The sequence below is a fragment of the Aspergillus bombycis genome (genome assembly GCF_001792695.1).
Source record: "Aspergillus bombycis strain NRRL26010 chromosome Unknown contig00111, whole genome shotgun sequence".
NCBI lineage: Eukaryota > Fungi > Ascomycota > Eurotiomycetes > Eurotiales > Aspergillaceae > Aspergillus > Aspergillus bombycis.
In genome coordinates, this window is record NW_019170113.1 from 14928 (window position 1) to 39123 (window position 24196).

Genomic DNA, 24196 nt, shown 5'->3' on the forward strand with positions numbered 1-24196 from the left:
CTAAAAGCCTTCTTGTTGATTGATTCTAGGAAGACTTTTCAGCCAATTCTGCTCGGTCACTCTATTTTCTACACTTTTAAAGGCTTAACTTCTATTGTAATTTGTTTCTATAAGGCGATTTCGTATACTCTATTGCCTCGATGTATAAGCTGTCTTCTCTATCTAAAATATATTATAAAGTGGTTTTGTATGAAGCACGAAGAACTAAGATTCCACTTGTTGATCAAGTTACATGATTATTTCCCATTGCTAGCTGCTTGCTATACTGGACCTTTATTAGAAATAGCCAATACAGCCTTGCTAATTTGTGGCCTGAGGTGACATCGTCGACCAGCTACCTGTGCACTTAGCATTGCATCTACTCAATTTGATATGACTGGCGGATCGCCTGGCCCAACCGCTGAATGGCAGTGCCCATCGCTTCCTCACTGGCGCTTGCAAATGTTGTGCGAAAGAACATCCCACTCGCAGGCGTGTTCGGCTCAGCGCGGAACCAGGCACCGCGAGTACAAAGGACGCCATTGCTAATACCCTGAAGGAAGATCTCTTCTTCAAGCTCTTCGATGGAGCGACGGGGGTATTCTGGGTGTTTTGAATGATCTACCTTGAGCCAGAGCTGCAGTAGTGCATCAGTTAATATTAAGGGAACTTATAAGAGCAAGTCGTTGTCGTCCTTGACACCAAGGAGAAAAAAAAGAAAAGAAAAGAAAAACTTACAAACATGCCCGCTGTGGGCGGCGTCCAACTAACAATGGTTTTGGGCAAGAACTGCTCGCAAGCAGCAAGCAGCATATCCCTCCTACTGGTATAGTTGTTTTTCAAATCCATCAGCCATTTCAGGTATCCTTCATGTCCCCAGGTCTCATCAAGCAGCTTCCAGAGCATGAGTTGTGAGATCCCGCTTGGGCCATGGTTGGCAACCTCAGCGTGGTTAATATAACGCTCGACTACTTGTGCGCTGGCTGTAATCCATCCCAATCTCGATCCTGGCATGAGTACTTTGGAGAAAGAATCCATACGTAGTACTCGGCCGTCGACGTCAAGGCTTAGATACGAGGGGATAAGTCCGGTCAGGAAAGATTCAATATCTTCGGGAGACTTTCGTGCGGGGGTACCCTTGCCCTGGTAGGGAGGCATTTGAATGAAGTAGTATGGTTCATCTTCGATTATGTAAATGTCATGCTTCTGGCAGATTGCATAGATTTCGCGACGTCGCTTGAGACTTTGGGTCGCGCCCGTCGGGTTCTGTCCTGAGGGAACAGTATATAGGATGTGTGGCTTTCGGGCGCCACGGACCGTTTCATCCCAAGAACTGAGGAGGCCATCCATACTCTCTGGTAAGAGTCCCTCTTCGTCCATTTTGATGCCAAAGGCTTTGATGCCCTGGGGTGCAAAGGTTTCAAGTGCGCTGGAGAAGGTGTATTCTTCTGTAAGGATGGAATCATTCCGTCCACGGTCACAAAGCATGCGGACCGTTTGCTCAAGGGCACTGGTGCTTCCGACTGTCAGACAGACTTTCCAGTCGGCATAGGGCGGGTTAGAGACTAGCTGAGTATGCTCGGTAATGAAGCGTGTCATCTGGGGCGAACCCGTTGACTGCCCATAGTTCAATGCGATAGAGAGGTCATACTCTGAGAGCTCATTATTAACGTCATATTTCCCAATGTTTACAGTCTGGACTGTAGGACTGTCTGGCGATAAAGCATCTTTCTCGGAAAAATGCGGCGGTTTGGGCACACGAAGTGTGCAATCATAGAACGGAAAGTATTCGCTAGAGGGGAGCCCACCCCCAAGAGAGATCAGACCCGGGTTTTGAGATAGCCAGCGGTTTGTTGAAGCACACAGGGCAATCGTGCCTTGCATTCCGAGCTGAAATGAGCTTAAGGATTTAGTCAGCAACTGAAGGTATTCCAGATCAAGTGGGACTTGGGGTCTCACAGTCCCAGCACTTAGCTTTCGGTTTTCCAGATCCCTAGTTCTCGTTTTAGCGAATGTTAAAATGAGGCTTGAGTAGGTGGTCTCACCTTAGCCTTGAACAAGTCACTATTAGATTTGGCAGCCACACCAGCGACGAGCTTACCAGCTTTGGCTCTTCTTTCGTAGATCTCGTTCAGAAGTCTCTGTTTTTCAGGAACTTCTGTGCAAGCCGATTGAGTTGCAGAGAGGTCCATTATGATATCGATCGGAGGCTCGTTTGTAGGGGCGCTTCTGTCGTCAGATTTGATAGCTCAAGAGGCGGCTCAAATGTTGGGAGCGAGCCCATTTCCGAGGGCAATGGAATATTTAAACAACGCATATTGTGTTGTTAGCCCACGGTTCGAAACCGCAGGTCCTTTGAAGTCGGTGAAGAACCAGTACGTGGTCTGGCGCGAGATAAGCCTTAAGGCGCAGTGTAGTGGAGAATGCGCCCTAAGGCTAGCTTATCAGTGTCCACTCAACCCATTTTCAGCAAATGGCCAAGAAGGCTGTATCAGAATAAGCTCGAGCTGCCCCACCCTGCCCTCTCGGTTTCCTCTTACTCATCTTACGAGTACACTGGAAGAGCGACGTGCCTTCAAGAGGCTGCAGCCGTGCAAGATACTCTAAGCCCCACTGAGTCGCCGCGCTCATATCACGTATAAAGAAATTAGTTCTGAAAAACGGTGATTATCTAAAATAGTCGGGAAGCTAAGTATAAAAGTCCTTGTTGAGCTGCACAGGAGAGCGTCAATCATTTACCATTCACATCGGCGGAAGGCATTGCCTCCGAAAGGCTGCCAGCCACTCGTTATTATCTGCTACGGTTTGCTCCCATGCATCTTTATCTCCATATACCAGTCGCCTGGATTCATCTTGGAACATCTTATCGGTAGGAAAGATACCATTTGCGATACTTTGTTGTGCGAAACGCCCTAGGCGGAAAGTCACCCATCTCATATAAGATGTAGGTGTGAGATCGAATAATGGGTCGCCCTCCGAGGCGACTGCATCCAGTTGCTGATCTGAATATATCTCTCCATTCCGTTGATAGATCTGGGACAAATGATCAAGTGTCGCTGGGTCGGTCGCGGAGAACGGCACCATGCTTTTAGCTTCAGACGCCAGGAGGTAAGGGGGGAAGGCATTCTTGATTTGAGCCGCAATAGATGGCTCAAAGCAATGATCGCCTTTCCAATCGCTCATGGTCAAGCCCTGCCGGAAATGACCCGCCAAATGATCGGCACGGGCCTGCCATGAAGGTAGCTTTTCATCACAGAAACCACACCGAGAGGTGACTAAAGGGGGTTCCACCTTCCAGTCTTCAATGGTTGGTAAAGTCTTGAGATTATGAAATCCTCGAAGGTGCTGTACAAGGTGGTCTTTCCGTCTAAAGAAACGCGGTTCTTGAGTGCTATGGCAAGCGCTATGGTTATGGCTCTCCAGATGATCATCAGTCGGATCGAGCAGATTGCAATAAGCACAATGGTTTCTTCCTGTCGAGGACAATACTGAACCGCCAAATGGGGCACAAGCCCATTGGTCAACGTTCAAGTGGAGTGATTTTTCGTGGCGAGTCCAATCATGCTTCCTTCTAAATGTATCACAACAGAACGTACAATGAAATATCCGAGCGTCGCCTTTCTGTACGGCAGCATCATTGCATGTCTTTCTTACTCGGCCTCTGAATTTGGGTACTGGACTTCGGCGGCTGACTGATCTCGATGATCTGGTCGATGCAACTGAGCTTGAAGAGCGACTAGTGCCGCTCTGAAGGCTTGCGATGGATTCCGCTCTTCCGCCCGAGCTCGAACGCACATGCCTACGAGTAGACATTGTACGCAAGGCATCCACTATAGCCGACAAAGATGCTGCCTCGGTTTCTGGAGGACTCTCACGCCATCTCTGCATCGGATCCATACCGCTGTCTGATAAGATAGATGTGGGCGTTGACAAAGAACTTCCAGTTAATCGGCTGCGGCTGTTGCTTCTGCTGCCAGGTAGACTTGCGTTTGCGCTATCAAAATCTCGTGAAGCCATGTCGGGTTCAAAGGAACTCAGGTTCTGCGTAGATGTTACACTAGGTGACTGTTGTAGCTGTCCACCATAACCACTGATAAATTGCGGCTTCTGCAACGCCACTGCATTCCAGGTTCCAATATCGTGGGTATCGTAAAAGCTGTAGGACGACCCATCATCCAGAAAGTCGGCCAACTGCATCTCGGGGAGCGCCACCTCTTCATTGAGAGGGCAGATATCAAGTGGCGCATGTTGCATATATCCAGAAAGGGGTGCCGTGTGGTCATCAGATGTCACATAATTCTGATAGGTATTGTCCCCCTGCAGCAGAGCTGACAGAAGACTGTGGGGTGCTTGAGCTACAGATACTTGTTAAGAGATACCGTTTTCTGGCAGGAGATTATTTTGATACTCACTATTAGGATACACACTATCAAAATCAGTGATATTTAGGTCACCTTGAGAATCCATGGGGTGCTAAGGTTGTGTGGGGAGGAAGTATTAGGAGAATTGAAGGCGGACGAAAAGTCACTAAGAGTCAACTCCGAGACTCGGCCTTTCGCGCTAGTCTGCCCCACCGAACCGTTGATGAATTTGTTTATCGATAAGGTCCACGTTTATCTATGACTTAATCTTATCTCACTCATCACCTCGAAAGTATGTAGTAACTCAGTCCCCAAAAGAACCCATACACCAAAACCCAACCGCAGACCGCTGCTACAGCCACATTTCTAATACTCCTCCCAACACAATCCCTCCACCCCCTCACAGCAGTCCTCATAAACTGTGTCCCCGTATGAACAACCGGAAATGGTTCCTTGGGCTCCTCCACCTCTAGAAAATGGCACAGCGGTCCCCATCCTTCCTGCACTTGATACTCCAGCAGTCGCTCCGGCGACACAACCTTCCGTACATAATTGTAGTGCTCAACGAACATCTCCATGCATCTCTTTCCTTCGTCTCCTCCCCAGATCTCATCCCACAGGGTAATATGATGCTGCACGATTGCTCTTGCGTAGCGCGGATCTGTGTATGCCAGGATTCTCCAGGATGGCCATCGCGCGACGGCGAATACAGTGTCTTGCATTGATTCGAGCCATCTGTACGGATCGCGGTAGTTTAGTATGACCTTTGCGGTGGGGTAGGCGGCCATTAGTTCGTCAACCAGGAGGCAGCAGGGGGTATCGATGATTGCCTATTAGCCCCTTCTCTCAGCCATGGAGGGAAGTAGAGAGAGGTATTAAGGATAAGGAATGGGGTGTGATACGTCAAAGTCACTAGTGAGCTGGTCTATCTCGTCGGCTTCGAGAGGACAGCCACGGCCGAGGTATTTCGCTTGGAGGCCTTCGGTCCACCGAGGGAGGTGACCGAGCATACATCGGTCAGGCCAGTCGTAGGGATTGTATCCCAGTTGTTGGAGGGCGGTAGTGAGAGCTGTTTGGTGGTGGTTATCTTGGTATCCCAGGGGATAGTCGGGTACATGCTACTTACATGACGTGCCGGTGCGGGCTAAACCAAGGATCAGTACTTTCATTTCCCGGCTTCGAGGTTCTCGGTTGTGCTGAAGGTTAGCCATTATTTAAGGGCAGCTATTAGTGAACTTTGATGGGGAGGTTAAAAATAATCTTTCGGCAAAGGTGTAGTCAATTATAGTACGAGGGGGTTTGACAATTGAAGACAGGTATGGTCACACAGTTCTTACTTGCACTCCACTAGTCAAGTTCCACAGCGGCAATACCATCAAAGGCCCTCGGTCTCTAGTCTGGGAATATCCATGAGAAAAGAAATCGGTTAGTATGCAGCGATACGAAGCCATAGCTACATCTGTCTAGTAGGATGACACGTAGACCGCACCCAGCGACATACTGTCCTGTCTTATTGTAATATGAACTGAAGTAGTCAGAATGAAGTATTTTCGGGTCTTTACCTCAATTGTTTCACTCAGTTTAATTCAGAGAGGCGGCGGATCTTGACCACTGTAAGCTTAAACAAATAATTGCCATTGGTCAATTCCATGGGACGCCTGTCATATGACAGCAACCAAGTGAGGCCCATGTTGAAACTCGGAATGAGGCGACCAGAGGCTTGGTTTTCTGTGGTTCTGGGTCATTTCTGTAGAATGGTGTCCTGACTGTACTTCAGTACACAATGTGTGGCAAACTATTATCTTTCCTAATCAATGATTGACACACATAGGAAAGTGAAGCCGCTAAATGACATTAATCTCGTTCTATCCAATTTTGGCAATAGCTAGTGTCTGAAAACTCAGTGTCGATGATTGTATAACAATGTGTATTATTTATGCTTTGAACCCGGGGAGTTCAAAAAGTCACATTATCATTAAACAGACATACTACCAAGTAATGATTGGTTCCTAATAACGTGTTAGAATATGATCCCATGATTACCAGTGTGGTATAACTTTAGAACCATCCTCTACCAATGCGAAATGCCCGTGTTCTTGGTGGCTCAAGGACATCATAGAAGTGTACCTCATAAAACCGACTGTGGCACCTCTGCTAACGTCATGTCTAGCCCCTTGGAAGGAGCATTGAATGGTAGGGCAAAGTTGTAAGCTTACTCAAGTTAGAATATGAAGTTGGCTATCTGCCTGCTCCATCCCCGCAGAGTCCTCTTTAGAAAAGAGGCTATCTCATAAAGCTCCTATACATAGAGCATACCCCATCAATTTATAGCAGCAGGGTACATACCAAGATTTCGAAATGTCTTCAACAGTTGAATATTATCTAAAGCATCGCCCCACAGCTGAGATTAACACATATCCTTATCCTCCCGCTAACAGCACGTGCTCAGAGCTCCTTCTTCCTGCTATTATAGTGCTAAACAAGAGATATTACCCTAATAAACATGGATCCGCAGCTACAGTGGGAACTGAGGCGTTATCGATGTCCATCGCACAAGCATTCAAGAGCATGAAGGTCTTCTGTGGCATCATCCTGTACCAAAGGGATGAGACTATTGACGAACCATCCATAACCATCCAAGTTATCAACTTCAACCCATGTGCGATACTCGCGTTCAACTTTAACATGAGCTCCCCTGGCGTGGAAAAGGCCATCACTCTTGCCGCTAGCATGCTCATGGAGAACTCTGGCTTAGAAGGCACTCCCATGCTCTATCATCAGACAGATACCCTACTGGAATACCATCCCCGTGATTTGCCGTTTTGTGTCACTCACCATGCTCCATTCCATCGGCATTTCTCTGGGATCTTCTCAGAGGCCTTGGCAGCGCACGCGTACGGGGATGCAGACAAGGCGGAACACCTGGCACGAAAGCAAGAAATAGGGATAAAGCTACTCAAGCACCGGGGGGATGGATACGTGCTGCAGATTTCACGTTTACAGGGAAAGCTTCTCTCGTCTTACGGGGTGAACACAGCGAAGATCAGGGAGATATGTCCTTCCATCCAGCTCTCTAATCCAAGCTACCATGTCGAGAGCGAAATTGCGGAGATGTTCAACACCGGCCAGATTACGCTGTTCACGGCAGTTGCCCGAATTGATTACTTTAAGAATGTTGACCTCCTCGTTGATGTAGCGGTAGCTTTGTGGTCTCAGAATGTCGCTGTGCGACTCTTTATCGCCGGAGGTGCCAGCATGGACAGCGCTGAACTCCACGAACTGAGCAACAAAGTACCCAGGCAGTTTGCTCAGTGTGCAACTTTCAGATCCAAATTATCTCGAACATCACTTCATGCTTTGTTCCGCCTTGCAAAAGATAGTGGAGTCTTCATCTGTCCCTCTCGCTATGAAACGCTGGGAGTCACACCTTTGGAGGCAGCCCTAAGCGGGGTGACCACCCTCATCGCCGATTCTGATCACGTTGAGGCGTCAAGGTATTTTCCAGAGAGTTACCGTTTTCGGCCAGTCAAAGATGAACTATGTCAAATGATTTCGAACTTACAAAGCCGAAATTTGGCGTCTTTAGGAGAGGTGCTTCGATGCCATGTGGAAGCCCAGGTCTCCGATCAACGATTCCAGATGGACTTGTATGATGCTTGGGCAGAATTTTCGCTGCAGTCGAAGCCTATGCATCTCGATTACTCCCATGTCAGGGCAATGAATTGACCTAGAGGCAGCAACTTATTCGTCTTCATGTTGGTCTGCTCTGCCAGAGGACCACTAAGTGCTGAGGCCAAAATCAGGTCCTCTATTCATTCTATCCGTGGGGAACGGTAACTGTCAAACACAAGCCATCATTGTTCCTCCAAAAAGAAAACTCCACAAAATATACCAACTCTTACCTCTGTTCTTCTAGTTGAACCCACACGGCATCCTATATCTTTGTTAGTGTGGTGTCCTTTCGCTCTGTCCCGCAATGCCTTGTCATTGGGCACAGTCTCGCACATTTTTTTCAATTTAGTATATGTACTGTACCTATGATTGCATAATCAGACTGTGGCTGGTGAAAATCAAGTATGTAAAATCCTTCCGATTGGATAAGTACCAAAACTGATCTGAGTCAAGGATCCCAACAGACGTCAACAACCACATCGGATAAGCACTCATCTTGGTAAGTAAAATGCCATTGCAGGGTCTACATGTTGCAAAATGTAGGCCAAAGGCCAGGCAATGTCAATACTCCGATTTGCCAATGTAAAAAGAATCTTGTTGTTTATCTTGAGATTGCTCATTCCTATCTTCCCCTCAGAGTAGAAAGCAGATACACACCCTTTTATGCCCTGGCAAGGTGGCCGAGTGGTTATGGCGCTAGTTGTTCGTCTCCCTCCACAACACCTACTTTCTCCATCATAGGAACCTCCAGGTTAGATACTATCTAATCACTAGTTTCGATTGATTCGCGGGTGAATTCCGCTCTTATCATTACTTTTTGTAAAGCTTTTCACTTCGTTTGCGAGCCAAGAGAGAGTGGTGTAGACCGGGCCAAGGACCACTAGTGCCACGTACTGAAGATATCTCCGCCCCTAGTTGCTAAGGGCCTCGAATCAAGCCGCCTCTGTGTATTCTGATACAGCCGTCAATGGCCCTAAGCCCTAGCGTGGATCCTATACCAAGGACTAGTTAGCCATTAGCCGTCTTACCAAGTCTCATCAAGGATAGTCTTGGAAATGGAAGAATGCCAAACATTGAAAGTCATACTAATAATTTCGATCCAAATTCATTTAGAAGCTCGTTGCAGCTGGACAATGATCTGCAGCAAGCTAACCGTAGTTTCTTGTCTAGGGTTTAGATTGAGACTAATGACCTCTTATGGAGTCTTCTGAGCTTCAGATATCGGCGCTACTCAGGACTGGAAGTAACTCCATTTGTAGGGTTTTATTTCTTGAGCAATGTAGTACTGGTTGTATAATTTCTTGTCCAAGTCGCCAAGTGATCTCGTAGCGAATTTCTCCTTATTAGCGAAATCGAATAGCGCCGAATTATTTACAAATAGACTCTTTTTTTGGTAGGTATTTATCACATGAAGTGGGGATTCCCCAATTCATACCCTTCCACAAAAATCCGATATGATGTATAAACACGTTATTCTCGGGAAATAGATCAGCCCTTACAGGGAGTTTAAATTTGTTTTCCTCGAGCTAATACGGTTTAATTAATATTATGTAGCATTAATAAAAAAAAAAAGTTCATGTTCCTGCGGTTGGTTTCTGTAGGAGACAAAACTAAAATTACTCAGGGCCCAAAAAAAACACAACCTTAAAACCCATATTTATCCGTTAGTTTCGTATTGATTGCCCGATTTGCAACTCCACCGTCATGACGCAAGTTCCAGACTTTTGTTCTTTTTGCTCTCCGCCTCCCTTTACTCGTTACTCGTGCTTCTTCCTTCAACCACTGACTTCATCATTTTTACTTGGACACGGATTAACTAAAAGCAAATCCATGGGGCATTGGTTTCCTTTCTTAACCTTGTTTTAGCTCTTACTTGGCGAACCCCTCGAACTTCTTCCACTCGCCGGTTTTTATTTCCTTGTGTTCCATCCCTCTCTTCCCAGTCAACAACGCGGAACCCCGTCCAAACAGTCGCATTTTATTCAAAGGGCTCCAACAATTCTTTTTGCCGGGGAGACAGGAATAATTACTCTTAGCCCTGCGTGTCTGCCTGACCGGCGACACGTTCTAGGGGATTTGGTCTTGGACCGCCAAAATGTTCCGGAGACGAAGGAGCACGTCGCATCATCAGGTATGGCAACCTAGTCTAACACCATGAACAACTAATAACTAATGTCTATCTCTAGCAACCCCTTTCGACGTCTAATGCGCAATCGGCCCAGTCTGCCGCCTCCCATGCTTTCCTCAAGTCTCAGCCGTCCTCATCGAGTCTTTCATCTGCCGCCGCTGCCGCTGCCTTGCGGAGTCTCACCCCCACTCCGACTCCAGTGGAAAATGTTCAGACAAAGCGAATGATCCAGCGGCGCGCCTCCATCGCCTCCCAGTCCAGTATCCCTGGCAGTCTGCGCCCTTCTAGCCAAAATACCCTTCGCCGAGCCAATAGCTCGAGCTCTATGAGCAACCGGACCTTCCGGGATCAATCCCCTCGCCGCCCGGCTTCCAGCTCTGGTCCAGTTCCCATCGCTCCTCCCATCCCTTCGATCCCCCGGGAATATGCGACCCGGACGCCCCCAAATCGGCGCTCAGTTAGTGTCGGGCCGACCTTGCGACCAACGTCACCTGTGAAGCGGCAGCCATCAGGTCGAGGAATGAGCGTTGACCCGGCTGGCAGAGGCTCTGTTAGCCAGCCATCAGCTCGCGGCCACGAATTGGACCAGATACCAGAGCTCCAGAGAGCTGGAAGTAGAAATTCGATCAACTTCTCCTACCCGATGAACTCTCGGCCCAACTCTCCGGCCTTGGCTTCTGAGCCCCTTGACAGACGGGACACTTCCGCTTGTGCATCCCTAGCTAGCCAATTATCATCCCCGGGTTCCCCGAAGACTCAGAAATCTGCTCTGCAGACTGCCAATACTTCTGCGCGGAGGAAGACAAGAGGGGTTCTCTCGGGCAGTCCCGGAAGAAGCGTCCAGCCGGTAGACACTGCGGTCCTTGCAGCACAAGCAGCAATCGTACCCGAAGCGAGGAAGCGGCATATCACCCATCCCCTCCTCGCTTAGCTGCGCCTCGAGAGCAGAACACCAGAGACCTGGCATCTAAAGCTCCTACAGCTCGAGAGACTGGTAATCGGCCAGTACACGACCAGCCAGACCAACATCAGTCTCGTGATCCTGCGTTCAGCCAGCAGATTTCGGAAACAGATCATAAACAGCCGCCACGTCCAGTTCTAACAAAACGACCTTCGACCGTTCCTGAGGACTACCCAGGGGAGGCACGTGCAGAAGCAGACACCCCGGCAGAAGGGGTCAAACATGCGCCGGTCAATCATTCGTTTCCCGAGACCAGATCAACAGTCCGGACGCCAACACCTGAAAAGCCAAAGGATATTTTACCGAGTTCTATTGTCAGCTCGCCAGAGTCTACTAGCTCAACCGGTCCTGAACGAGAATCCCAGCTGTTGCAAGCTCGCCCGCCGAGCAGCAGTCCGGGGAGATCGACCCGCTTCTCTGATAGGCTCTCGGTTATGGGTTTTGTTGGCGAACATCTGCACCAACCCCCTCCCCGGTCAGTTTCTCCCGCCAAATCAGCAATGAAGAATCCGAGAACATGCTCACTATCCCCTGATGGAAGAAATGGGGTAGTGCTGCGGCCCGGCCCAGCTCTTAGCGAGCTCTCAGATGGGACATCTGCGGGGTCTGATGAGGGTTCTAGGCTTGGGTTCCGAAGAAAACCTGTCAAGGTTAGCTTTGATGATGAGGCAGAAATTGTTGGGGCGGCTGCGAGTCCACCAACCTCCCCAGAAGATATTGGTTTTGAGTCGCCTCCAGTGAAGCCCAAGGGGAAGACAAGTTGGTTTGGAATGGGTAAAAGGAAATCTGCTACCGTGGGGTCGGATGAATTTGATGAAGTATTCAAGCCTCGACCTGAGCTCCCTTCGTTTGGCAGCATACGAAAGGCTAGGGATGGCGAGCTACAAGAACCTGTCCGGCAAGATATGAGTGATAATGAATCGACAACTTCCTCAGATCCTTCCGTGTCTCCAGTCTCCTTCTCGAACGACCATGCCATTGGAGCTATCATCTCAAACACACAGTCACGAGACGCGAACCCCAATGCACAACTCGACCAAACAACATCACCTACCCCTGGAGTGGCTGCTAAGAGTGGAGCACCCATGTCGGAACTAGGCGAAAATAGTTGTGTTTCAAAAAAAGGGACACAAACTAAACAGGATGCTCCGTCAGTATCATTGAACTCTCATCAAGAGGCGAAGCTGGAGAGCAGCGAAAACTTGGCAGTCCCTGGGATTGCGGTTCAGCCAGCTACCCCAGAAGGCGAGAGAGGGCGGTCAAGCCTTGACTGGTATACCGTACCGGGAGGATTTCCGCGGTCGTCTTTGGAGTTTGATTGCACAAGCCACGACTCTACTAGGCGGAAAGGCAAGAAGCAAGCTCTAGGCAACCCTGTGACTGATGCAACTCGGGGAAATATAAGCGATGAGGACGAATCTGGCGAGAGTATCTACAGTGACGCTGAGGAAGGACTTGAGGGCGATGGTTTTGGTTCTATCAATGCTGTGGTTGATGAGCCTACGTCCACCCAGTGCAAAGATGCAGTGGAAGTTAATATGACCACGGATAACAACACACACAGTACTGACCAAGTACCTCCGAACTTAGCTGACATTCCGCAAACCTGTCAAATTGCTCGCGTGGCAAATCCAATACACACTATATCCCTCTCACCGGTTCCCGAATCCCCAAGCTCATCACATGAACGGCTTCCGTACTCGTCTCCATACCCGCCGTTTCCCACACAGTCCAACAGTGAGACGAATGTGCAAGAAGCCCCCCGCTCCTCTGTGGCTACGGGTACAGTAAGACGGTCTATTTCAGTAAACGCTCCCGGAGGTCGCCCTGCGCGTGAAACAACTAATTCAGTCGTCCATGGCCCGTTGCAACCACAGTCTGGAAATGTTTCCAATCAACCGCGCCACAGGGCTGGCGATGAACAGATCAAGAAGCGACCTGCTTCGTGGGCCCCAAACTTGCTAAAAGGTGGTCTTGATGACGATCTATATGTTAATGGGAATGGCCCCGAGCCTCAAAGGCCACTATCAAACGGCAGTGATTCATCCAGCAGCTTCAAGAGATCTAATCGCCCCCGGACAGACTCTCCACATACGATACGACGGACTCTGCGAGGCCCCTCGAGCAGCCCTTTCCGGACTTATTCCCCTCAGAACACAAAATTGCCACCCCCCAATAGCCGACCTCTTTCATCCGGTTCAGGTACCGGTTCTCTGCGTGCTACTCTGCGATCGAACGATCCTCGGCGTGAGAAACCTGCTTTCTTCTCTACCGGAAAAGTGCAGAAGGCCAGGATTACAAAGGCTTCGGGAGCATTATTCACGTCACGATTCACGGAGTCGGATGATGAGCAGGGAACGAGTCAACAAAAATGGCAAAGTAGGTTTGAAGATTCAAGCGACGATGAAGAACGCGTGGTTGATAATCTTCGTCCTGTTCGCGGCATACCACGACGGGAAGGCGCCCATGATGGTGACTCAACAGAATTAGAGGATAGCTCTGATAATGAACGGCCTGGCTTGATTTCTAGGGCTACCAAGGCGAAAGGAAGTGACGTCAGAGCTCCTCGAAACCCTGCGCTTGCCGCGGTGGCTAAGTCTCGCGGGATGTCCGAGGAAGAAATGGAGGAGTTTCTCCGACAACCCAGCGGACGCAAAGGCAGCCTATTTCATCGTTTAAGCATCCGGAAACCTAAAGCACCGTCAGAGCGCGGGGCTTCCCGATCTCGCTCGGAAGCCAGGAACGGTTCTCTAGATCCCGAAGAAGTGCGGGACAACCTTATGCTTGATGGTGCTCGGGGAAACACCGTCACAACGATAACCACAAACAACATTAGGCCATCCTCCTCTCCCAGGCGGCTCAGGAGGGGAATCTCCAGATCTTCGAATGGCGATAGTTGGCCCCTCCGCTCCAATCGCAAGGAGACGGACGCAGGTGCTCCGCTCTCGGCTCTGCGTTCTTCTGAGCGACCCCAAACGGCAGATGGAGCCTTTCAAAATGGCAATACGGTGTCAAACGCCGTAGATGCTAGCACCAAGAAAGCCGATCTAGCCGGTACCAATGCCACGGATGCCATGGATGTGGAATTCGCCTCCGGTCGAAAGAAGCGATTTCCTCGACTCCGGAAGGCGTTTGGCCTACGAAGCTAGACGACATGGTCTGCTTTGTAGTATGCATCCTATACTTCTTCCAAAATCTATGGAATATATGCTTTAATATATGACTCTTCCTCGTTTGTTTATTTATATTACATCTGCCTGCTGTCTCTGGCTAGAGGGCTCCAGGTACAAGGAGTTGGTGGAATAAGGGAACAAAGACTAATGAGATACGGTTCACCTATATACCCTTTCAGTGGCCGGGATTTCTCGACACCACAATACTACTCTAATACTGCTATTTGATACCCCTGTTGGAGATGATATTCCTTGGCTAGCAGGCCTTTGCCGGTCAGATACCAGGAATGATTCCTTTGATTTGATCTGACTTCATTTGTGATCCCTTACATTTATGTATCATTTGTATAATGGCATTTTGGGTCCATTGTTGCTAATCTATAATTAATTACTTTTGTGTGCGATTTTTCTCTTTTGTCTCTTTTGTTGTCGGGTCCATTGAAGTCATTTTCTAGTGGCTCGCCGGGTGCCGGAAGCAATTGGGCGAATAGAAAGACTAGGGGAGAGATAATGGCATCTTCAATTCTAATTCGATTGAATACTCACTTTACATCACAATCCTCCTTTCGGTAAGAGACAATGATGATGGAGTCGCATATCCGCCTTGCGTTATAGAGGATTGATGGTTTAATATTCTTGCGTGTTACCAGAAGGTGGTCAGTTCATTTTCCAATTATAGTCTACTCTTCTACCAGGATATATATATATGTATCATCTTAAATCAGAGCTGTAATGCATATGCCGCTTTATAATCAATCATGAATAGAGCACAAATCTCAGATAACAACTGATGAGTCATGTATTCGCCAGGCACATATATATAAAAATTAATTCAACGTGTGATCCCACTATCTAGGAGTCGAGATTACCTCCGTAGTTACCTCAGTCAACGCCCCGTCTTGGGTAGACTAGCTGCTGTCTCAACACGAAAAGCAAAAGTTGACAGTTTATACTGGTCGTCTTACAGCCAACTGAGTATATTACGATGCACACTTAACTGTTTAATACATGCGTATCAAGCTCACTCTGTCGGTTAAGGTCCTTTTATATGATACCATCCGGAGTTCTTTCTTAAAGGTGCTTTCCTTCGCATTATTCCCAAAGATGACCCTGGGTCTTTTACTTGCTATTAAGAAGAGGACAGTGGTGTCAAGGAGGATACTATAATCAGCTGTTAACTAGATATAGAGACATGCCGGCTGATATAGGTAGAATCATGGACATGGTTCAAACTTGACCATGTGCATAATTCCTTTGTTGCCACTCTAGAGAAGCCTATCATGATTGTACAGTAGTATGCTGCGGCCAGTACGTAGCGGGCATGGCTTGTTGACCTTTCTTCTGGCGCAGAGGCAAAGGCTATAGCCAAAGTCAAGGACTCTTCGGACTTCGGCAGACCAAGCAAGAGGCCGTATAATCCATGTATCTGATATGCAGCATTTGCCATCAAGCCTGTACCACCCTGCGATGCAGCATCTTGGTTTTTAGGAAACACAGGCGGACCATGTAGAAGGCAATTGAGAAGCCCTCGGCGTCTCAAAGCGATCCAGTAACACGTAAATGTTCTTACAGAGACAAAATCGTGAGAGTCGCCTCCTTCCATTCGAATGCCCGCAGAACCCCTCGATTGTGGCTAATTAATAGCAATGAGGTAGCTGAACACGCTCTGGAAAGTATCATTGATAATTTGAGAAGCCGGGGCGTTAAGCATACGGACATGCTGAACACCCCGGTGACCCGAGAACCTGGACTGCAGTGCCTGCAATGGCTGGCTGAGCAATGAGCAAAATCAATTGAGATTGCCAATATGCAGGCCCCGCATATATTCATCATAAGTTTGTCGCCGGCATTTCAGGTACAAATCTCTTTGGCTTTGGTATAGGTCCATCTACAGGGTGGTGGCGCTGCCGACCACGCTAGTCACCAGTATGATCTGGCCACTATGGGGTTTTATTTGAAGGAGCAAGGGGTTAGGAGGATTCACTGCAAGAAAGAATCAATTGATTCTGGCGTTATGCCTCTTCTGAACCAGCATATGTGGAGAGTGTTCTCCCATTATAGGCACGCTTGATACTACTCTGTATTTCCGTTCAATCATAGGTCTAACTGATGTATCTCACACCGCGGTCAAATTCGGAGAGCCTTTTCGTATACAGCTTGAAAGGATCAGCTCTACTCAAAAGGGCGATCCGCGAGCAGCCACGTACCTCCAGTACCTACTGTCTCCAAACTAGCGACATCTCCAATAGTTAGGTTAGCCGCCTAGTTTCTTAGCTCAGAGACGATCATCGTTGCACGGTTCTAGAAGGAACGAAGTACTACAGAGCTTGACTCTAGTTGGCTTTTTACGTATATTCTGTCTCTCTTCCTCCTTTGGGATGATGGATCACCTACCGTGGTTCACTTCGGTTAACCACATGTGGGGAATCGCGGCAGTGAGAGGCTTAGCAACTTTTAGTTCTGATGCAGCGGACTGTACACCGTATTATGATCATCTGTATCTGGCTTCAGCTGAGAATCAACAATACCGAACATCAGTCTCCATCACTTGTGGAGGAAGGATCAGTTGATCACTACGGGGAACTTGATTACGGTAAGATTTTCGGGTGCTCTCCACTCCGATCGATGGGACGGTGAACCTCTCCCCACATGGGTACCAGAGGTACATAGCCAGCCACCGAAATTACATTTGATGCGGACAAGGCTAGACCTGTGGCTGGCAATTCATGAATCATCAGACAGCTGTGGCAAAATATTCCCAGAAAGAAAAGCCAATGCACGGGGCCCGTTGGAGAGACTAGGTTCAAGGGAAAAAGCGAGGCTGGCGCGCGGGCTAGCAGCCGTAAATCCAGAGCAATCACGATCGATCTCGGACACAGTCTAAGTGGAGCCCAGAGCCGAGGGTAACACGGGCGGCGGGCGGAGCAGTACAACTCCAATGATGCAGTCCCACGGAGGCAGGTCGTTGAAAGGAGCTGCACAAGCCGACGGCGGAACCGGCTTTGATACGCTCTAGCCCATTGCAATAATTGACTCCCGGACTTCCATACCAGAGGAATTGAGGTGAGCGACAAAGTCGATCACATCACATCTCAACCCGTGAAGGACGAAAGATTATGAACTTGAGCCGATACCCATAGGCTACCAGCGTCGATCACCTGGAGCTCCGTGCCAAGGGATCCAGATGCCCGATTCGCCCCGGAAGAAGCGAAGGTTGCCATGGAGATTTTAAAGTGGGCGCTGGTCAAGGTGATTCGGGAAAGCCTCGATTCAGCCAGCGAAAAATTAATTGATGCGCACTAAACCACGTATCAGCCCAGGATTTCAAAGGCTCCTGAACTATAATTGGCGAAGTGCATGTGAAGAGTCTTAGCTCTCACAGGGAAACAAATCAGCAACCATGAAGCTCGTCGATAGCGGTGAACACCGATTGGATTAACTGAAGAGGGAAAAGAGAAAGTGGATGAGGTTGGATATATATAGCCGGAACCTTACTGCTTCTTTACTGCTTTTGCCCTCGGGGGTGTGCTTGATACGAAACATGTCATTAGACAATGACTTGGATGGATGTATTGTGGATGTATTAGCTGCCTAAACTGGAGGGTGGAATGGACCTCGGGAGAAAGGGAGGATGAACCAAATTTTCAGAGATAGAAACAATTGAATTGATAAGATTGTGAGCCGATGATGAACTTTGAAGAGGGAGAGGTTGGTCCCCTCCCCCCAAATCGGGGAAAGCGCCGTAAACAAACGCGTGTTGTCAACAACAACCAAACCGATCGTAATGAGAATACTTGGGAAATGGTGTTATTATTTCAGCTGATGCCTTTCCCTGCCTCTCCTCCTCTTCTTTTCTATCCATACTTATCCTCTCAACTTCTCCTCCCCTCCTCAACATTCCTCAACCCTTAAGCTTATCTCGCATTCCTCTCATCAGGAATTCGTCTCCGCTTTTATACTTTTATAGATCTATCCATCGGATCTATAATCGCCTCGTTCACCTCCACTTCCCTTTCCCCACGAGAAAGACTACCCCCTAAAGAGTCTTTTCTTGTCTAGCCTTTCGTTCGTATCAGTTCGAAAGGCATTCGAGAAAAGACCGCCAAAGGACAGCCAATCTGGACTTTGACGCTCGTGTTCCCATCCCCTTCAGTGTCTTCCCGTCGTCGTACCGGAGTGACGCTGTTCCTGAGCCTACTCTTGCACCTGAAAGAGTAGAGGGAGAAGTCAATCTCGATCGTCCTTCGCACGTCGAACGGGAAGATACTCGAACCTCTGCTCCTCTCCCAGATCCCCGTATCTACGGAAAGGAAGAGATCGATCTACACGTCCAGCGCGACTCTCATCCTGTCCCGCCCCCTGCCCCCCAGCCTGACCAATACTCGGTTTACACCGAAGACCGCTTCCAGCAGCAGCAGCAGCAAAGGCCATATCCCGAGGTCGATCTCGCGCGTGAACGGTATGTTTATCGGTTATTTTGCATCTGGGGCTCACTCATGGAGCTCCGATCTCTATGAACTATTGATTTTCTGATGGCAAGTTGCAATTGCCCCCGGTTTTTTCTGATATCATATGGAAGAACCGGGCCAGTTCGCTTGCAATCGGCTCGCTTGTATTTTTGTCCCAGTCTTTCTTCCCCGATTACCCTCGGCTTCGGTGTATTTCTCCGTTTTGTTTTTGTTTTGTTTTGTTTTTTTGGTACCCTTACAGGTGGGGACCGGGGTTTATCCACACCAAGTGGAGAGAGTCAACAAGCGGTGTCACAACATCAATGGTGGCTTCAGCTGGTCGGGGGCTAAGGCCATTAGTCCCTAAAACTAATTACGTGGCACCAAAACAAAACAAACCAAATCATGGCACAGATCATATTCTTTTTCAAAACACTTGCCCGCCCCCAGCCTCTCGTCCCCAATATAATCACCCAATCACCTCGTCTCCCAACCTCCTTCTTTGTGTCTTGGTCTAACTTCACTTGCCTTTAGCTATCGTGAACCTACCTCGGTCCGCTTCCAAGAGCCCCCTAAGGTTTACGATCAGGAACTTTCCAACCAGCTAGACATCACTGAGCGTGAATATCGTCGTCGTGTCAACCAACCGACCTACGACGTATACAACGCCAACGCTAGCTATCAGCACTCAAGTGTAGAGTCCTACGAGAACCGTCAACCCGCCTCGTACGACCGTACTCCTACCCACCCCAAGCTCAACGTCTCGTACGACCAGGCTTATCAAGCTCCCGCTCTCGACACCTACGCCGGCTCTTCTTTCAGCCAGCGTCAACTCCCTGTCGAGCCAGTCAACCCTCCTTCTCAGTTCAAGGCTCCTAGCACTACTACTGTAGTTGATCATCCCCCAGCTCGCAAGATGGGATACTACGACGACGACGGTAACTACCACTCCTTCCGTCGTGGTGTGGAACGCGCTGCCGACCGCATCATGCACCCTTTCCATCACCATGATCACCACCATCATCATGGTGATCATCATGGTGATCATGGTGACCATCATCACCATGACCGTCAAGATGTCGTCGTTGCTGACGATCGCGGTCCAGTTTCCCGTGAAGGCGGCCACCAGTCCGTCCGTGTCATTGAGCCCCGTAGCGGTGGCCGCAAGAACGCCGACTCCGTGCCCATTCCCTGCCACTTCATTCGCATCGGCGACATCTTGATCCTCCAGGGCCGTCCCTGCCAGGTCATCCGTATCTCCGTGTCGCCCCAGACCGGCCAGCACCGCTACCTCGGTGTCGATCTCTTCACCCGCCAACTGCAGGAAGAGTCCAGCTTCATTTCCAACCCCTCCCCCTCGGTTGTCGTCCAGACCATGCTGGGACCTGTCTACAAGACCTACCGCATCCTCGACCTCCGTGATGGTGAGATCGTCGCCATGACTGAGACCGGTGATGTCAAGCAGAACATCCCCGTTGTGCCCCAGGGCAACCTCTTCCGCCGCATCAAGGATGCCTTTGAGGAGGGCCGCGGCAGTGTCCGTGCCCTGGTCATTAACGATGGTGGCCGCGAGCTCGTTGTGGACTACAAGGTTATCCACGCTTCCCGTCTGTAAATCATTTGCCCGCTTTGGTTTAGCCGGTACCTGGTTAAGGTTAGTCTATCCGCAATTCCCCTTTGCTTGGGTCAGGGGTACTGACGTCACAGTCATCTATCTGAACGATCAATCACGACCTGAATGTTGTATTTCGAATGGATGACTATGGATGGAAGTGGCCTGTTTTTTTGCAACGATTTCAATTTGCTTCAACTTGTATGATGGCCTTTGTACCTAGCAACGTAATTTACTGGAATTGATTGATGTAAATCTTACCTTGGTCATAGTTGTCTTCTGCATTCCTTGCTCTATTGTAGTTGTGCTCGATGCATATAACCCCTATGAACTATAGCCAACGCTTGTTATTATCGATCGTCTCCCACTCGTAATAGTTTTCTTGCATTCAGTGGTCAGATGATCGCCACAATCTGTAGGTATTAAGTGCACATCAGCAACCTTGATTGAGACAGCAAATCAACTCATAAGATCATAGACTTTCATGTTAAGATTACAATTTCGGCTTGTATTAACAAGTAAAACTATCCTCTTAAGTTCCATTATCACTAGTCTTCTTCAGCTTATTGAATCACAGATCCTCTCTGTATTCGCTCCTGCCAACCAGGCAATATATAATTAGATGTCCACCCACCCACCCAAAGCAATGGAAAATATCAATTGGCAATGCTATAAAACATTCAACGAAAGCAATAGAAACCAGATTTATCGAAGCGCTTGCAAATCTATTTGATCGAACTATCTAATGTCCTCGTTCATATTAGACCAGACATAGAATGCCGATTCCTCTGGTTAAATGCCTGAAGGTTTAGATCCTTACGAACGACTGGTCTCTTTACATGGAAGCAATTGTTCTTGAGGCTTCTGTGGGATCCTTACCACTGTGGGAGGGCCTAGCCTGTGTAATATTAGGTCCAGCAGGAGATGTTGCTAGTGATATTAATATGAGTATGTAGATTAGATTTTAGGTAAATGATAAAGGCTGTGTTCTGGATCAAGTAGATGGGCAGTATCGTAGAATTTATATTTAACATAAAAAAGAGCTACAAGTATCTCAGCTTTAACACGTCAACGCGTCCAGGGAGACATCAGGGGGAAAGAGAAATGTCCGGATGGGATACCCGGTAAAAACCACAAGCTAGCCAAGCGATGAATGCAACCGACCAACACCAAGACCCCGGTACTGTAGTGAAGCGAGAAAAGACTCCGGTCAAGATATGAATCCAAGAGAAAAACACCGCACAAGGTGTTAACATGAATGAAAGGAAACGAACAGGCTGTGTGGTGAGCGTAACGTCCTAGAAGCAAGGCGTCGCCGCACCCGAGAAAGAAACCAATATCGATAGTCAGTATGGAGAATATCCAAAGTCAATGCGACTGTAACGCCGTTTCCCGTTAAGAGGATCAAAGCAAAAATCATATTAAGCAGAGAAGTGTACTAATGCCGTAAGTTGCACGTAACGCCGCGACCGGTCCAAGTTGAGACTGTTGCTCCAGTATCCGTAATATACATATCCACATGTTGAGAGACGAACAGGGTATCGTACGCATCAAAAAGCATCCCCGGTGGAAATATTTGCCCAAGAAAAAAATTGGATCACATGAGAAAAGAGAGAGGAACCCGAAGCAAGAATTGTTGTCACCTCTCGCCGAATTTCCCATACTCTTGCTGCCACTTGAGGAGGTGCCGTGTGAGCACGTCCATCATCTCAAGACTGCTTAAGTCCTTGAATTCCTTTTCCGTCGATACGGTTCCAGCTTCACCATCGGTGGTAGCTGTACCAGAGTCTGCTTCGCTGACCGTCGACGCCATAGCATTCTCAAGCTGTTCACTCACAGCCTTCATGAGGATGCCGTTAAGTCGGTCACTATTAATCCCGGGAGGTGTAGTACTCTCACCGGCGGAAGCCATTTCCACTTGCATTCGAGAGATGAACTCCAGAATGGCGGCAACGCGTCTCTTCATTTCATTCATAGTAGTTCGTTGATTCACATATCGCGGTCTGCTAGGTTTCCCTGACTCACTGCCGTTCAAATATGTCCCATTGACGCCACCCACTCTAGGTGAATCTCCGTTGGTGTCGTGGGACTGTCCGCGCCGTGGGGAATTCATCATGAAGCCTGAGTCTCCATTGCCATTAACATCACGATCTCTAGTATATTGATTGCGGCCCACTCGTCCACCACGACGAGTGGGCGGCCGACCGGACTTCCGTGTAGATGGACGGGAAGGTGCAGGTTCCGGAGCAGGAGCTGTTGCCTCCGGACTCGGTTGTGGTGGTTCTGGATTAGTCGCAACTGTTTTTGTTGGCGAAACCGCTTCGTGATCCGAGTCTGCTCCTTTACAAATATTAGCCTCGCACACACGACAAGTCACAGAGTTGTAGCGCTACTAACCGTCACCTTTCCGTCGATCTGACCTTCCCTTTCTACGGTTTGTCGCCTCTGGCTGTTCGACCTCAGGCTCCTCAGCATCTTTGGTTTCCTTATTATGCTGGCTTCGGGATGCAGCTCTCTGTCTTCGAGTCCCGTTTGTGGCAGCCTTGACCTTTTCGTCTTCTGATGCGGGCTGGGATACCGAATTGCTTTGTTTATTCGAAACAGCACCGGGCGACGGTGAGCTTGTGCGTTGTCGCTTCGCCGCTTGTTTGTGACTGGAATGCGTCTCCGTTAGCAATTGATTCTCAATCGTCATTTATCCAGGCGGAGCTACCCCACTCCATCCCATATTTACTTACGCTTCACTATCACTTCGGCTTCTTTTTCCTCTCCGAGCTGCAATCTCTTCTGAAGCTGGCTTGGTTTCTTCCTTGCTTTCCTCGATTGCACGACGAATCTGCTCTTCTTCGTCGTAAGCAGCGTCGCGACTGTTCATCGTCGACCGACGCTTAGGATTACCTGGATCATTTTGTCGAGATTTGGAATCTTTCGCCCGCTTAGAATTATCGCGGGATGAGTCTCGGGAGGAAGAAGCAGGGGAGGGCGGGGCGACTGGAAGATACTGAGACGAGTATTGCCTGCCAGATGGTAAGCGAGTGTCACAATCCTAACGATGGGATGCTCGATGGCGTTTTCAAAAAAAAACGAGACGTAGGAAACATCGAATGAACGAAGACAATCGAAAAGTTCCAGTGGAACATTCAACCGGAAATGATACCAATGGTACCTCCCCACAGGTGAAGAGCCGGCTTCGGGGGTAAGGAGGAAAAAATATATTCAAGTGATGGATGTAAAAACTCAAATAACGGTGGTGGACATACCCATTTGACTCGTTCTTAATTCTGTGAAGATCTTTGCGGCATTCTTCACAGAAATATTCATCGGGGCTCATGGCCTCGTCCATGATTCCGACACAGCCACCATGCTGCCAAACCTTACATTGATCACACTGAATGAACATACTTCCGATATCATCAGACAGTAAGTCTGACGAGTCCGCAGAGAAGTTCAAGATGGGGTCATCTCTAACTCTCCCGTGCAAACCATTGCGACCGAGGAGGTCCCGACGAGAAGGGGGCAGGCCAGGGTATTCCTGTTGGCCACAGAGGCACCTGGTTATTTCCTCCTCTTCTTCATCTTCTTCTCCCTCCTCTTCCTCCACTTCAGCAATCTTATCTATTTCTTCGTCTCCCCGGGCACGCTGACGCTGCCTTGTTTGTGGGAAGTCAAGTTTGGAGGCGTCGGCATCGTCGATGGATTGGGAGCGGTGGCCCGATGACCCCTGAGGGGACGGATTCTTAGCGTTGGAACGAGTACTTCTCTCACGAGTCAATGAGGCGGAAGAGCTCGAGGAATTCGTGTGTTGAAGAATGGCGGGCGAGGGTTGGGAGGTACGGGCACGAGAGGAGCGACGAGGAGTCAT

The 24196-nt window shown here is 48.8% G+C and overlaps 5 protein-coding genes across 5 annotated transcripts; 2 read left to right on the top strand and 3 right to left on the bottom strand.

Moving 5' to 3' along the window:
* Positions 1-358: 358 nt before the first annotated feature.
* ABOM_010076 (aminotransferase-like domain-containing protein) lies at positions 359-2171 on the bottom strand (the record flags this gene model as incomplete). Its single annotated transcript, XM_022537204.1, has 4 exons — positions 359-616; positions 718-1856; positions 1939-1972; positions 2025-2171. 4 exons carry the CDS (start codon positions 2169-2171, stop codon positions 359-361), a joined length of 1578 nt encoding a protein of 525 aa, XP_022385192.1.
* A 550-nt stretch (positions 2172-2721) lies between these two features.
* Positions 2722-5551, bottom strand: ABOM_010077 (sulfotransferase family protein; the record flags this gene model as incomplete). The annotated part of the gene is made up of 5 exons (XM_022537205.1): positions 2722-4334; positions 4392-4452; positions 4745-5170; positions 5243-5409; positions 5467-5551. 5 exons carry the CDS (start codon positions 5549-5551, stop codon positions 2722-2724), a joined length of 2352 nt encoding a protein of 783 aa, XP_022385191.1.
* A 1147-nt stretch (positions 5552-6698) lies between these two features.
* On the top strand, positions 6699-14250 carry ABOM_010078 (uncharacterized protein; the record flags this gene model as incomplete). Its single annotated transcript, XM_022537206.1, has 4 exons — positions 6699-8048; positions 10084-10143; positions 10199-10850; positions 10916-14250. The coding sequence occupies 4 exons, from the start codon at positions 6699-6701 to the stop codon at positions 14248-14250; spliced, it is 5397 nt and encodes a 1798-aa protein (XP_022385186.1).
* A 3711-nt stretch (positions 14251-17961) lies between these two features.
* hexA (putative Woronin body protein HexA) lies at positions 17962-20337 on the top strand (the record flags this gene model as incomplete). The annotated part of the gene is made up of 3 exons (XM_022537207.1): positions 17962-17982; positions 18351-18733; positions 19257-20337. 3 exons carry the CDS (start codon positions 17962-17964, stop codon positions 20335-20337), a joined length of 1485 nt encoding a protein of 494 aa, XP_022385185.1.
* A 1636-nt stretch (positions 20338-21973) lies between these two features.
* ABOM_010080 (putative transcriptional regulator (Cti6)) lies at positions 21974-24196 on the bottom strand (the record flags this gene model as incomplete). The annotated part of the gene is made up of 4 exons (XM_022537208.1): positions 21974-22674; positions 22732-22988; positions 23073-23351; positions 23595-24196. The coding sequence occupies 4 exons, from the start codon at positions 24194-24196 to the stop codon at positions 21974-21976; spliced, it is 1839 nt and encodes a 612-aa protein (XP_022385181.1).